The sequence below is a fragment of the Phoenix dactylifera genome, chromosome 16 (assembly GCF_051530095.1).
Source record: "Phoenix dactylifera cultivar Ajwa chromosome 16, Ajwa_hap1_PhDact_Kaust_v1.1, whole genome shotgun sequence".
Lineage (NCBI taxonomy): Eukaryota > Viridiplantae > Streptophyta > Magnoliopsida > Arecales > Arecaceae > Phoenix > Phoenix dactylifera.
In genome coordinates, this window is record NC_143205.1 from 23651757 (window position 1) to 23667879 (window position 16123).

General features: G+C 37.2%; 2 protein-coding genes across 2 annotated transcripts; one reads left to right on the forward strand and one right to left on the reverse strand.

The window, feature by feature from the left end:
• The first annotated feature begins 30 nt into the window (after positions 1-30).
• On the forward strand, positions 31-8825 carry LOC103723718 (uncharacterized). The gene is made up of 11 exons (XM_039115003.3): positions 31-237; positions 389-472; positions 3203-3298; positions 3377-3452; positions 3540-3635; positions 3774-3862; positions 4197-4301; positions 5214-5351; positions 6553-6658; positions 7561-7760; positions 8416-8825. Exons 1-11 carry the CDS (start codon positions 169-171, stop codon positions 8482-8484), a joined length of 1128 nt encoding a protein of 375 aa, XP_038970931.2. The 5' UTR covers positions 31-168; the 3' UTR covers positions 8485-8825.
• A 1559-nt stretch (positions 8826-10384) lies between these two features.
• Positions 10385-14207, reverse strand: LOC103723989 (syntaxin-132-like). The gene is made up of 13 exons (XM_039115004.3): positions 14079-14207; positions 12967-13077; positions 12631-12687; positions 12468-12516; positions 12291-12379; positions 12038-12111; positions 11527-11569; positions 11375-11435; positions 11254-11279; positions 11083-11160; positions 10905-10985; positions 10660-10725; positions 10385-10552 (listed from the first exon to the last, which is right to left on the reverse strand). Exons 1-13 carry the CDS (start codon positions 14094-14096, stop codon positions 10385-10387), a joined length of 921 nt encoding a protein of 306 aa, XP_038970932.2. The 5' UTR covers positions 14097-14207.
• Between the last annotated feature and the right edge of the window lie 1916 nt (positions 14208-16123).

Consider the following 16123-nt stretch of genomic DNA (forward strand, 5'->3'; position numbering starts at 1 on the left):
GTCGAGAAATAGCATCTCTAGCATGCCTTCTGGTATTCCTGCGGCACAGGATAAACAAAACCTCCTTTATTTCTACCGTTCTTCTCCTCTGTCCGGAGATCCTCTCTCTATCCACGGGTGGCCGATCCCAGAAACCCTAAATTCTCTGTTTTCCCGATCTCTTCCGCCATGGATTTCCGCGGCGTTGCGAAGATTAATTTTCTGATGTTGATATCCTTTCTCTGCCTTCAAGCCAGGGTTTGTTTCATTTCCTCCCCGTCTCTTATGCCAAAATATTTCGTTAATTTGACGATCGTTTTAGATTTCTAATGCATCTCATTCGATTTAGTGGATTTACCGATAGATTTTGTCGTAATCTTGCTAATCTAGTTTGCAATTGTGCGTCCAGGCTGAGAGTAGCCGTTCGGTCTTCTTTCTTGATGGTTCTTCTCAAAGATATATTCGGAATCGGCCATTGGATGCCGCAGGCGAGGTAATTTCCAAGAGCGGTTGCTCTTCATGGACTTGTTTTTCGTTTCGTTTTCAAAAGATTCCGTCTTTCCAGGATTTCTGGGTTATCTGTTGTGAACTAGGGATTTGAACGTGGTGGATCAAATTTTCCTATCGGTTCTTAGACTCTCAATTGCAGGAAGTTGAATAGATACGTCCAATGATATAAATGAACGTTTTATAAGGTTAGGTCTCTAAGAAAGAATTGAAATCTTGGTTTACCAAAATGCTTTTTCCGGTATATCACATGGTTACCAGCTTCGGGATTTTCAAATTTGATATGTCTTGGATTTTGTTGGGAGTAGTTACCGTGATACTGTACAGTAGATGCCTTGCTAAGAAGCCTAAACTTAGGTATGATTTATTCTTCAGAACAATATTCAAAAGAACTGTTTTAGAAGGCTTAAAGCAGATATGAGGCAGTTCATGAATAAGCTTAAGATGGTTTGCCGCAAAAAACTAAGACATTTGATTTCATTACAGGATGTGCCCGTGATTCTAATTCTAGGCATGGATTCCCTGTCTCTACCAGCAGCTGCTGCTAAAGGCTGGGGAGCTGTAGCCCTCAAGTTAGACTAGGGCTGTATGCAAACCTTTTAGTTTCCTTCACTAACGAAACCTCATAATATAGATATGTAAAATAGAGGGGCTTATTTGTATCTAGAATTCTAGACAGTCATATGCAATACTTTTTTCTAAATTATAAATCAAATATCAAATATCAAATATCAAAAGTTTTATGCAGATTATGTTATAGACCAATTGCTTGGAAGGTTGAGATGGACACTTGGCCCAACATATGGATTCCCCAACTTTTGTGATACACAAACACACACACACACACACAAACATATATATGAATGCATATATGTATGTGTACGTACAGGGCCGGCCCGAGCCTTAGGCGACCGAGGCGGTCGCTTAAAGCCTTGGACCAAAGGAAGGCCTCCGGGAGGCAAAGAGAAGATAACCACAGAAGGAAGGGAGAAGGCAAAAAGGCACCGACTTGCGATGAAATAAAGAGAGGAGAGGAGAGAAAGAGATTGTGATAGAGAGAGAGGGGGAGGGAGGTTCCTTGCCCTGTTTTCTGTGTCTGACCGTGACCAAAAGGAAGCAAAGGCCCCATATAAAACGGGAACAGGAGCTGGCTACGAGTCTTCCCCCTTGATGGAAGGGAGGTGGAGAGTTTCCTGGCCTGCAGAGGGGCAATTTGGGAAGTTGGGGACAGTAGTTTTGTTTTGGGTGGAGAGAAAGAGAGAGGAGGGATTTGGTTGGTTTGATACACATGTCTGAAGCCACTCTTATCTTTCATCCCTTCTCTTTTTTGGTTTTGGTCTTGGTTTTCCTTCCCTCACATTACTCCTGATCCAGCTGGGCCATCAGGAAGAAAGATAAGGGGATTGGAGATGGACTTCTTGGAAGGTGGAGATTCTTTTAATTTTCTCCTCTCTGTTTCTTCTCCCCTCTTGGGTGGCAGAGAGAGAAAAGGAGGGAGGGGGGGGGGGGGGGTTGAATGGCTGCTGTGCTGTGATGTTGCAGTTGCTGCTTGGGTACTCACTTGAAGGGGAGATGGTGGGATGGGACTTTTATTAATTAGATGGAGTGAATTTCCCATAATGCCCTTACTTTCTCTTACAGAGAGCTCCCTTTCTGGACAAATTCTTTGCTTTACCTTGACCATGAAGTGCCATGGGATAACCTTTTCCAATTCTGCTCTTGCTTGACATGGTAAACAGTGTTGCCAAGCATTGTCTCAGTTATTTAATCAGTTTCATGGGCCCTTCTTTTAGAGTAATTACTTTTCCATGCTTCCATTCAAGAATTATATTAAACCGAAGAGGCTTCTTGTCTATCTTTGTTAGATTTATGCATCTTTGTTGAAATAGTGTACTTGACAGCGATCTATTTCGATATCATTTTTTGAAGTATTTTGTACTTATTAAAATTTTTTATTATTAAAAAAAAGGCCTCATTCACTGAATTTTCCTTAGGCCCCCAAATGTATTGGGCCGCCCTTGTGTATGTATGTATATGTATATATATGTACGTACATATGTTATCTCAGAGGTCCTAGGTATCCACATGGTGGTTCTAGTTTAATGCAGAAAAGTGTCAAAGGTACAAACAAACCTCACATAAGCGCATTGGGCCTTGTCAAAATTAGATATCCAGCAACTTGTTGATTAAACCATGATGACTTGAGGACTTAAGAGAGCACATATGATCTCTATCCTTATGTTTGTTGCATGACAGTCTCCTCTAACATATTTTGCAGATTTCCAGCAGGGGAAAAACCTGCGGATCTAAAAAACTACCTTTTGCTCATTTTTCTTTTAATTCTTTCACTTATTCTAATGTGTATTACAAGAAGATGTAGATTTTTGCCTGAGTGCAATTATTTAGAATGATCAGTGGTTTTTACAATTCAAGGGTACGGATCTCGAAGCTCTGATAAGAAGAAAATAATTATGGTAATATATTTTGAACATCAATTGGAATTAGAAGAATTGCTTGAAAGAAACCATGTTGGCCTGTGTCATCATTTATCACACACTAGTGCTGGATGAGAAATGCTATACTGTTGATTCTTGTTAAACCTCCTTTTCACTCTCTTTGTTGACATCTGGTATATCTCGGAAGACATCATTGTGGTTTCTTTACCCCATGTTTATATGCAGCGTAATTTGATCATGAAATTTTTATATTGTCACAGACCGATTCAATGTCATTATATGAAGTTGCAGCGGCTACATCAGTCTTACTTGGTTTTGCACCACCTTCTTCGCTTCCTGCCGATTCTTCATATAAGGTGCACGGTGAAGCAAATCTTTTCACAGATGCTTTTATCACTATCATACTCTGACACTTCGGTCCATTTTGTTTGCAGTTAAATGAGGTTCTATCCCCCAACCCTTTTGATAGGCCTCAGGCTGTTATGATTCTAGAAGTTAGGGGAGTTAAGGGTCAGTATCTTCAACTAATCAAGGTTCGAAATGAGTTGTTATTTTGCGTCATTTTAGTTTACATGACTTACAGTGTTCTACTTGCAGGGCCATTGCTGCCTGCTGACTATTTAAATTCCCAAGGGAGTACACTCTTTGGAAGTAGGGTTATTGGTTCAAGTAAAGCTGAAATTCGACTTCCAGGTTAGTGAATCTTGCTTAATTAGTTTTGAGGACAGCACATTACAAATGCTGTTGTTATTTCTTCCTCTTATATGTACTTATTACATGTAAAAAAAGAAAAGAAAAACTGATGCTATGATGACCTTGAACTTTTTGCAGGTGAGGATGAAGTTTCTGTTGTTACTTTAGATGAACCTTTAGATGATGAGTGTAATGCTGCTTGTGTTGATAAGGAGCTCAGCAATCTTGTAAGTTCAATTTTTCACATACACAAGTTTATAAGCTGCTGGATATGCCAATCCCGTTTTAAAATAAGTAGTTAATATGATGTGAAAATGCTTGTAATTGCTGGATATGCCAATCTCCTGTAGTAACTCAAGTAGACTTCCTCCCTTAGACTTCTCCTTCTGAGAGTCCAGCAATATTATACATTTTTTATAGAAGTTTAGCATGGTTCACATGTTTTAGGAAGAAGTCTAATTAGGGTTACTACAGGAATTGAAAGTTGGGAAATATTGCTGCTTTTATATAGTGTTGGGATTATAGTCTTGGTGATGTGCACTAACATATCAAATTATGCAGGCACACTGGCTGAGGGGGTCATATCTTGGTTCTATCAAGTCCCTAGATGGGGAATTGAGTGTTCCTTTGCCAAGTGGTAGCACTTTAAAGCTGCATCTTTCAAAGGTCAATCATAAATTTCCCTCTTCTTTCTATGAGCGTATGTGTGCCTGAGTGCAATGGTTAGGCTTCTGCTGTCATATTTTCTGATTAATGTGAATGATGAATATGCTCTTTTTTGGTGGATGTCCTTATCTTGTTTTTCTCTCTCTAAGTTTTTTTTTTTGATGAATATGATCAAGAGAGGGTTGTGTCAACTGAAAAAAGGGAGTTTGTTTATAGAGATTCACAGCAGTAATTGGCTTCACCCATGTTTTCACTTTTATATATGGTTGAGATATATCTGTATGTAGTATGTGCTTATGTATTTTTATGTTTATATACATATGAATATAGTGACTAAATTAATCCCCTAAACTGTTTCTCGTATTGTCGAAACACCTAAAAACAAAAATGGATGTCATAGGAACTCTCTAACTGTGTTCCAAGTGATTTTGGAAATAACATCTTTTTAGTTGGAAGACCATTCATTCATTCTTATCCATGGCCAAAAAGTATCTAAAGATTCTAAACCATATAGCAATGAATTTGGACCACATGCATCTTACAAAAGTATATAGCAATGAACAATGCATGATATAAAAAATTGAACATTTTGCCATAGGTCATGATGAACTATTTGTCTTGTTAGCAAAAAATTCATTTTCAACTTTGTACTGCATGGTTAAATAATGTTAATCATAATGATCAGTAAACAATGGTAACTGAACTTTGTTGTCCTTCCCATGGATTTTTTCCCCAAGAGGATCTGGAATGATGGTTTGAGTGATCCAGTGTATGACCATTTTCTAGTCCATTAAATTACTGACATATATACATATTGTGTTCAAAAGTTCGGGGATTCTCTCTCTTAGGGACATCACCAATGCAAGCATGCAGTTTTTAGTTGCTGACAGGTTGAGTGCTGATGTCTTGCAGAAAACGGACCTGCATTTTGCGTCTAGTCTTGTATCCCTGTTTAGAAGTATCAAGAAGGTAGTGGAGATTCATGAAGATTTGGCTGGTAGTAGTGTGAACCCTGCAGAATTGTTGATAGGCCGTTTCACAGGCATTGAGGTGATTTCAATTTTTTTTTTAAGTTATTATTAGTTCTATTTATAGTCTTGATATCATGGATCATATCCTATTCATTTTAGCACATATTTCCTGCGAATAGGTGTCAATGAGGCTTCATCATTTTAATATACTTTTAGCAAGAGATTTTGGCAATGTATACTTGTATCTGTATCTATACAGCATGTTCATGTAATTTGCGCAAGGATTGTTTGTGCGGGGATGTAGCCTATTATTACATTGATTTGTTGTTGTTGTCTAGTGTGGCGCAATATTATCGTGCATCCTTTCTAATCAAACATGAATAGATCTAAGTGGCTTGTTGCTGATCGTGACAGTTTACCTAATCTGGTTAAACTAGAGTTTATTCTTCCATTTCTTGGACAGAAGTCTATCCTTATTGGTCCCATCTCCTGAGTGACTGCAGTTGGGATTGAAATCTAATTTTGTGCTCATGCTGAGGAATTTGAGATCGCATTTTGACCAAACCATTGCTGCACCTTATATTTCATTTCTTTTTGTTTGCTTTTCATGTCTGCCGATTCTCAAGTGGCTCTTTTTTATTCTTCACTTTTTTTAACACAGCAACCCCTCTGCCTCTTTCCTAGCTGTAGTTATTTCTTGAATAACTTCATTCAAATCTCATTGGTGGATGCAATCTCTTGCTCCCATGTCAGCAGCTAGAATTTTCCTTTTTGTTTTAACCTCCAATTAGATTTTTCCAGATCTGTACCTTTTATCAATGGTGTTTTTATGCTTATTTGGTGCTAATAAATGGTTGAAAATTTTCTTTTGTCTGGCTTATTTATATGCCAGCATCAATAAAATTGAACTTTAAAGCAAATTTTAAGTGACAAATAATAATTTATAATGTGCTGTTTGTTGTAAACTTTAGCTAGCCTGTGCTGGGTCTTTTGGAGCCCAAAATGGCCCACCTTTTGTTTGGATCCCATTTTCTCCCCTAACCCCCCCTGATTTGTGAAGTCATCATCCATTATTTTCTTCCATTTGTATCTTAGTAGAAAGGAAATTGCCTTTTAGGTAGGTTGGTCAGTTATATCAATATCACATGCTAGTGTTTTTGTAAGCACTCTGTGGACACCAAGTTGTATTCTCTTTTGGTTTCTGATATCTATATGCTGAATTTTTTTTTTTTGCTACTTTTGACTATGTATGTGCTGGTAAATTGACAACTCTGATACAGGCGCTGGAAGAAGAATATGGTCCAGAAGAGATTACTCAGCAGGGAGTACAGTTGTTCCAGACGACTCTTGCCAAGTTGTTTGATTTGCTACAAACGGCTTACGGAGGTCAGTGGTTCTTGTAGCCTTGTAGATTTACATCTGGACTTCTACTCATGCTCCACACAGCAAACATATCAGTGCACCTGCGAAGTCCTGTGACAGAGCAATTTGTGATTCAATAGAAAACCATTTAGGTTTTTCTTCCTTTGTAGGGCTTCCATATCATAGGCCGAAGAATATATTGTCCTTTTCTTTGTTAAACAACTTAATGACAAAGGCGGCTTGTAAATGCTCAGCACGTTGTATGAGCAAGCAATGCCCAAACTCTTCACTGCTTGGAAAACCATTTTGTCAGCAAAATTTTTTCATCGGTTGTTCCATTAACATCTGCATATCTGAAAGTAGCAGCAGTCCATTACAGAGCTAACTTACTGTTTCTAAATATGAATGGATGTCTATCAATTTTCTATTGTGATGCTTGTTGAATTTTGGATCTGAGCCTTTTCATTAGCTCTAGTTTTATTGAAGTTCTTAACAAATTCTTGGCTGTTTCCATATAAAGCATTTATCTGATTAATATGTTGACGAAAATATGGTCTTTTTTAGTTTTTTCTTAGTAACTTTTATGAGGTTGCAAGCTATTTCTAACTATGTGCAAATTAATTTTGATTTTTGTCTTGAATTTTTTAATGCTATTATTTGCTTCTTTTTTCTTTTTTCTTTTTTTACATTTCTTTTGCTTATTTCTACTTTCTGAATTCTTCCAACCTTTTTTTTGATCTTTAACAAGAATCAATTTTTCTAAGTTAGTTTGTGTAAGCAAAGAAAGGGCATCTAGGTCTTTTTCCAACTTAATTAAACTGAATACTGGTCTTTAATTGACTTGTTGTGGAGTCCTAATTGTGTAATACCTTTTTTTTCCTATTCTCCTGTTTTGTTGTTTTTATATAAGTCCTTTACTGCTACAGGGAAAATTGTCCTAATTATCATGTCAAATGAGGAGCCCTCTTCCCACTCAGGAGCGATGCTAGATGTGACTTTTTCTGCACGGATTTCACGATGGTTAAAAGAAGAAAGCACAACTAATGCAACTTCAGAGGTGTTACTGGTCAGGCGAAGTTTGGCCTGGATAACTGGAATTATCCTGCTCGTGTCAACTATTATTGGGGTGAGGACCATTAGTTCATAGCTTTTACTTATAGTTGGAATAAAAATCTGGGGTACACTCTTTTGCCACCTCGCCCTTCCCCATTTAATTCTGAAGGTTCTTTTTTGACAAGAACTAACTAAATTGCTGCCCATCATTACTCATTATTTCAGGAGTGCCCCCCTCCTTCTAACATATTGAATCAAGAAAATCACTTTAAAATCAGCTTTCATCTAAACCGATTTTCTCTCTTTTTTTTAAATAAAAAAAAGCTTATGAAAATGACAATTCTTATTTCCTATTATATGGCCAATACTGAATTCTTCTTTGGATCAAGCATCAGTTAGTCATACTTATATAGCGAAATTGGAGTGCCCCCTTATTTACTGCCAGCTAATTAGTGGAGAGAACATCCTCAGTACTGAATAACTTAAAATTTACAGATGAAATTTCTTTATTCCATCAAAAATAATTTAATTAGACCTGCTGATTTGTTGCATAAAAGCACGCCTTTTTGCTACAAGGGCCGGATCCACTTTATCAAACCATGAGAATCTGAAGACATGTTTTCACAAAAATAACTGTATGTGCTGTGCCATGGAGATAGTTGCATTTTCTCACGAATTTCAAAAGCCTAGGAGTCCTGGATGCTGGTATAATGTCTTTGGCCTTGCAGGTCTACCTTCTACTGAACATGTCGCTTACAAGGGACACCCTCCTTTATTCCAATGTCAAGCTTGATTGATTACAATAATAGGACTGGAGCTCTGGAAGCAGCTTACAACAGGTTTTTGGGCCACGCTGTGAGTGAGGTTCTTGGGGCCTGGCCATGCAGAAATAGACAAACATTATCCTATCGTGAATTTTACTCTTATGTCTGTTGCTAAATGACCACTGACTGTAATGTTCGAGTCAATGTTGTATTTAGATTTTAGAGACAGTGCTTGCATGATTGCATGTGGGACAGATTTGGAATATTTTGAGCAATTGCAGCTATAATAGACCCATTCTGTAAACATGCTGTCATTTGCTCATTTGTATTTTTCTTGATAATAAATTTTCAGGAAATTCCATTTTTTTTGGCAATAAGGATATTCTCGGTTATGATGGAACTCTTTATGAAAATTTCAAGACTAGGATGCTGTTGATAGTATTGCATTGGATTATAGTTCTGAAACAGGATGCCCTGAATCTAGGTTTGGAACATGGTGAAATCAGTATCGGTCATTGCAGTTGTTCAGGCAGTGGAAGGTTCTGCTGAAATTTTTATCTTTGGGGCATTTAGCTTCTACCTTGGCAGCCTTAATCTGTATGATTCAAGTCCCATAGAGCCTAGTGGAGGATGGGCCAATGAAGGTTGCTTCAGATAATTAAACTGTCGAGGACGCTGCTTATCTGGCAATCTGTCTTAGGATGAGTGCTTAATTTCTTAGGATTGGGATTTCCTCCAGGGATTCAATCTTTGCTTTAGGACCTAATTGACTGAACTGTTTATAATTCTTTGGTCAACTTAGGTTCAATTTTCAGAATACGAAAGAAAATAGTAGAAAATACTGTGCAGAGCTCGAACTGAGAACTTTAGAAAATCTTGTCTACCAGAAGAAAAGAAAAACAAGAAACAACACCAAAACAGTCGGCCTTTTTCCATGAAAAAAGGAGCAATAGGGCACACAACGGGTAGCTCTCCTTCAAATAATCTTAATCGTCAAATCTTGGAATTCGATTTGAATGTAACTTGATAGCAACAATCAAAAACTTCTAACAACGTGGTCAACTGGCATTATAAATCCAAGTACACTTATTGTTATTACCATAATGACGCGAGACCGAAGATTGTTAGATATATTGAACCTTGCATGGATAGCCTAATGAGTTAGATTTTTGTCCTCATGTTTATACCCTTGTGCATGACAACCAGTGACTCCAAGTTTGATTTATGGACGGTGCATTCATAAATTTGACATCAGATAATTATAATGCAAGTATGCCTCTATCCCTTTCTCTGGAAACCTACCACGAATAGTAATCTGTTTCAATCTGTCTTGTTAACTCGCTCAAGAGTCAACCACAGGTCGCCCCATTGACCCAGGACATCACAAATATGAGAAAATAAATAAATATTTAAGATATTATTTTTAGAATCCAAAATATGAGAAAAAGATGAAAAATTACAATAAAAATTCTACCATTTCATAAAAATTGGTAGGATCTTACAATTTTACTTTTGTTAAAAAAAAATATACATTAATATCTCCTACCAAATATACCCTGTAAGTAACTTATGATGGCAACAACGACCAAGGTTTTTTTTTTGTTTTGGTTTCAGTATGGCATCCTTGCAGTGGTTGACTTAGTTGACCTCCCTGGGTCTTAAAACATTACTTGGCATAATACAAATAAAACGGAAAAAAATAGAACCATAATGACTCATCATAGTAAAAAGTAGGTATTAACAGCAATGCTCATATGGTTGACGAAAGAGATATAACTTTGGATTTTCTTGGGTATCAAACATTCAGCAAAAGTTTGAGTGGAAGAAAACAATTGAACAGCACAAGGAAGCTACGGGAGACTGTTTTTAACCCGCTCTGAACACATCCCTAGCTTCCATCCACAGCAATGCATCTCTTGGCACTCATCGGTTCTCACATCGATGACTTGGACGTCTTCAGAACTGCAAAGAGTGCGATGATTATGACGACGAGAAGCATGACAATGGCAAAGCACACGTACTTTCGGGAATTCTTCTGCAATTTCCTTGCTTCTTGTAGGTTCGCCGTTGCCTTTAGGACATGATCGACTGAGTTGGTGACCTAAGAGGGAAGCACTCAATATCAGAACAAAGATTTGAAGTAGTGCTGTTTGTTCTTTTTCTTTTCTTTTTGGTAGTGGGAATTTATAATATGCAAGTGCATGGCACCTGAGCTTCGATGTCATTCAGCATATCTCCTTGTGCATCGACCAACACTGACATGTCCAGGAACATCTGAGACCGTGGGAAATCTCATCAGAGGCAATATAAAATTTGTTACTTAAAGAGCCAGTAATATAAAATTTGTTACATGTATATATGTGTGTGTGTGTGTGTGTGTGTATAGAGAGAGAGAGAGAGAGTCTAACAGGTTGTAAGGTAAAAGAGTAATGAATTTCTTCATAACAACATACTTGCTGCAGATCAAGAAGTTTTTTCTCTAACTCAAGGACTGCATCGCGTCGCTCTTGAATCTCTGCCAATGTATCCACAATCTGCAGAACGAAAGCTATCAGGAGCAGTTTCTTGGCCTCCTAGTGGTATGATTTTGACGTCAACTGTTTTAGAAAGTGAAGATAGGTGAAAAGCTACCTGTCCTCGGCCATATCCTTGAATTACATTTTCGAAGATTTGCTCACTCTTCCCAGTCTCTATCAATTGATCTATCATCTGCTCCATAAACATCATAAAACTAATGAATGAGACTTATGGCTTGTTAACCATGTGAATTAGGAGTTATCTAACATAGTAAGACCATCTTACTTGTTCATCAGGTCGTGTTCCTGTCACTGCGAGAATAGAACAAAGACAAACATCACATGCAGGCCTTATGATTATATTGTCAGAATATGAGTGCTGAGTGATTGCGTTGACAAGAGGTTACCCGTGAACACTCTTCTCTCAACGACCTCACGGTACTCCTCTTGGATGCTCTGCCTTAGGGTCTGGAAACGAGATCAAGAAATAGGATCAATCTTACAAATTAAACACAACACAATGCGCTCTGTTTCTGGATTAGAAGATGAACTTAAGCACCTGAAACTGGGACATTCGCTCTTTCAACTTCTTTTTCAATGCACTGCACCATGAAAAACAAAATAGAAATTAAAACACCCTCCAACTTGATTCCTAGCTAAAATACGTTTCAGTCACCATGTAAATGTGGCAGAAGAGGATAATGATTAATCAGTTCAGAGTTTATCATATGGCAAATTCTTCTTGGTTTAGTTTCCTGTTTCGCTGTATGACCATATTTTAAGATGCAAGGAACCGAGTGTCTGCGATTATATTTCTAGACCATTGCATCCTTGTATTTAGAAGTCGAAATAATATAATATGGGAAGTATATTCTCTGAAATAGATGATAAGTGCTAATAAATGCTGACCAAACAGAGCTAATTAAGTTTTCCTTCTGCCATTCAATCTTACATTGTTATAAAATAAAGTAATTGCATTTTTATGTATCATGCCTTTGGGCAGGTGGTGTAGCAAAAATTATTTGTTTGAACAATCAAACCATTCACATGAGCGATAGTAACTTACTTACAGAGTCATTGCCATTCTTGACCGATCTACTCCTGTCCCTTTTTCACATCCTGGTTTCTGCCTGTTGACTAAATTCTGCAGGAAGTAAAATGCTATGACAAACCTCTCTTACCCCAAAAACACTGATTAAAATTATTCTTGCTCACATTTGATTGCTACATAGATCTACGCTGCTCATCATGTTATCCAAGATAATTTATGACGTCTAAAGCATTATGCAGTGAGCAAACAAGGCAATGAATAAAAAAACTTACATCTCTATCAATTTCTTCGAGGCTTGTTTTGACCTTCAGAGCAATTTTTTTGCCTTCATCAACATCCTTCTCCATTCTTTGTTTGATTGCTAAAATGAAAGATGAAGCATAATTAAGTGATCCGAAAGATATTGAAGAATGGCGCAGTATGTCTTGATATGAAAAATTTAGACACACCTTTCATATCCGAGGCCTTTGTTACGTGTTGAGATTCCTCATTGGCAGCCTAAATTAACAGATCATAATTTTTGTGAAGCATATATGGAAGTAGCACTTCTGTAATTTAATTCAAAAAGATCATGCAGTTAGTATGTAAGGCTCATGTCAGATGAAATCATACCTGAAGCTTATGCAATTGGGTAGTAATTCTCTCAATTTGTTTCTCTATTTCTCCCACCTGAAATTAGTGCCATGAATAGATTAGTTATACTCTCAAGAAAGAAAAGGAAAAAGGATACACAAACAGTTCTAGGTGATATAATTAGATTCAGCAGCTTTGGAACTAAATTGTTCTGCATGAGCAACAACTCGCTAAATGTGTTTTACACCTGCGAATTAAACTGCAGGAACTAGGACCTGTTCTGTTCTTTATCATTTCTATTTACAGCATTCAATTTTGACAAAGGCATAGGTATTGGACTTCGCATTATAGGGCAAGCAAGGGAGAAAGTTTAACCTTTTTGAAAAACCCATCCATCCCCATATCTCTAGCATCGGGCGAAAACCCATTCCCCGATTCAGTATCTCCCTCTCCAGCATAACGTCCAATGACCCTCTCAAAGGATTCCTGTAGAAGACATCATAAGAAGGAAAATCCAATAGTTGTTACACTAATATGAAAAAAGAAAAAGTTTAACTTAGATACATAAATGTAGTTATTCTGGTTAGCAGAATCAAGGTGATCAGTATTGTTCTTCTAGATTGGTGCTCTCTGAATAATTACTAAAAAGTATATATTGTTGCTGAAAGCACTGATATTATTTGATTTTTTTTTACATATTTTGATGGTTAGTCTTGTTTGGTGTTTAATAACTAGGATCTTATGATAAACAAAAAATTGAGTAAAAACAAAAACATACAATGACCCAGGCCAAAGAGCCTTAACAAGCAAATTTGCTCATTGGCATTCATTTTCCATGAACAAAGTTTAGAAGTCTTCAGTACCACCTTCCACCAAACATCAAATACTATACATTTAACCTGATGTATAGTACTTAGCATGTGCTTTTGCAATTTTCCATAACATATATTTATCTTTTGAATCCTCTAAAAGAATTATATTAGCAAGCATGAGTGGTGCAATGACAATGTGGGCCTACTTCGCAAAGCCGTTCCAATTATTTCAGACTATAATTTGTGTTTAAGCATAGGCCATCCTAAGAAAGAAATGGATTTAATAGGGAGAAATTTCGCTGACATCCGACATTTATAACTAATAACATTGAAAAGCCAGCGATAATCTCCAACTTGACTGCATGAATTTTTTTTTTTTTAAAAAAAAACCAATTCAGACATGGGCAACAAAATTACAGATCAACTAATGATCAAACAAGCGTCATCCTTTTGTTAATTTTGTAATCAGTTGATGGATTTTCCCATCTTTTCGAAAAGAGACATATTCATCCTTCTACTGTAACACATGGAGGGGTAATCATCAACAAAGCAAGATATAAAAAATATACACCATATAAATGAAACTTAATAATTATGTTTGATTGCAATGGAAATAAGTTCAGAATTTAACTCACGAGAGAAGGAGAGAAATAACCCAAAAGAACAGGGAATTACCGTCATAAGGTTGTTCATTTTGATCGGAAATTCCGTCAGATGGTCGGCGAGGAGACAGAATTGAAGAAGGGGGGTTTCGCACCCCTGTGAAGGGATGGAAGGAAGGGGGGGAAATAAGGGGGTCTTTTCCGGTATTTTCTCAGCCAGACCAGAGGAATTGATCTGGCATTCCCCGCCAAAAATAGCGGCTTGCAACGGTCACATATGGGTTTCTCTGAACCACCCTTGTACTTCACCAGAATCTCAACAATGCCACAGACCGTTAACCACTCAACTGAAAAGCCCTTCTCTAGGCTCCATGTGGTGACTACATACAGGTGAAAAACACCATTTAGTTAACAAAGCCATCGGTCTGAGCACAATAATGAGCAGGGAGGCTCTTTGATGATAGGTTTGGGCCTCCTAATTAATGTTTTTGATTCGGTGCTCATGTCGTGATCCTATCAAACCCTTGTGAATCAAATTGATTTAGCTGCCGGGTTCCTCGGAGATGTAAACAAAAGACAAATGTGAATCAAATTCAGATAATGAATCCTGTTGGCATCCATTGATTTGTGGCCACAAGCGAGTCGAGGTGGTTGTGTAGTTAATAAGAGTTGTTGAATGCCTTCTCCAGATGTTGTCCTTGGCTTGCAAGTTAGTTGGGACTCATCGAGCAAATGATTTCTTCTCCATCACACCACACCTTGTGGATCTCAGCATTCCCACTATGCCGCACCCCACAGCAATGATTGTGTTGCAATGGCTATTGGAACTTTTATTGTTGTTCCAATGAAACATAGGCTTACTGTCTAGTTACTGTGCCCAAATTTATTGTTTTGGAAAAACAATGGCTGTTATTTCGCACAATTTAAGTCTTATTATAGGATTTTTTTGAAGTAAATTTTTTTTTATTATAGTAGCAATTTTAGTTTTCACAAATGGGTAGATAATATCAAGAAAGCAACACTTTTGTTTGACATCATTTGTAGATTATAGCATAAGTTTATTTGATTTTTCTAGTAGAAAAACTTTCATTGATCTCGTTGTTTTTATTGATTAGTCGCAATTAGCCCCCAAGTAGACAGTAGTCAATATCTGGGATGAAGGGGTAATTCACCAGAATCTGATTACTCCGATCGGAAGTGGCAACTCCAGCTTCTTGGTAAAATTCAGACCAGCCATGATCCACGGTGTTTCTCTTTGGAGTTAAAAAAATTATAATCACAATGTTTTCTTCTATATATGCACGAAAAAATGAATTTGTTACATGACAAGCCACCAACTATTTCATCCTTATTGTTAGGATAAGTGTTGTTGCTTCATGCTTGCTTCCATCTTCTGTAGTACCTTTGCGCCATCGAGGAATTGCTTGTACCATTTCGCCGATAATTTTGGAATTCGCTCTAGTGTATTGTAGTTCACATAATGAAGCCCAAATCTTAGTGTATAACCTTCGAGCCATTCAAAATTATCGAGTAGAGACCATAAAAAGTAACCCCTTATGTCAGCCCCTTTCCTGCAATCACACAAGTGAAGGAATGAAACTTCACACACAGATGTCTGTTGGAGACACACTTCTTCTGCGAACGAGTTTACAAATAAAGAATAACATATGTGCAGGAACAAAGGGAGGAGATATGAATTCATATGAAAAATCTAAAAGTAATGGTTAAACATTGGCAAATCTTGTGTTGTTATGTAATACCTAACCATGTACGTAAAGCTTTCTCAGGTAAATAGACATAAATTTAACATCAATTCCATAAAGGTAATCTATAATAGAAACAACTCTTGTAAGTTCTCTCGAAATAAATACCTCATGGCTTTGGTTGCAGAAGTGAGGTATTTATGTATATATTCTGCGCTGTCAATGTCATTGAGTAAGGCACTCCTTGGTAAATTGCTATGTTGTGCATGACCTGCAAAATTATAAATTTATATACATATGCAGAGTTAGAGTCAGAATCACATATTGGAATGCCAAGTGAACTGATGACCAATAGATGGATATAACATGCATCTAGTTTCATGCATCTTTAATTTAAGAACCCTAATAATGAGCC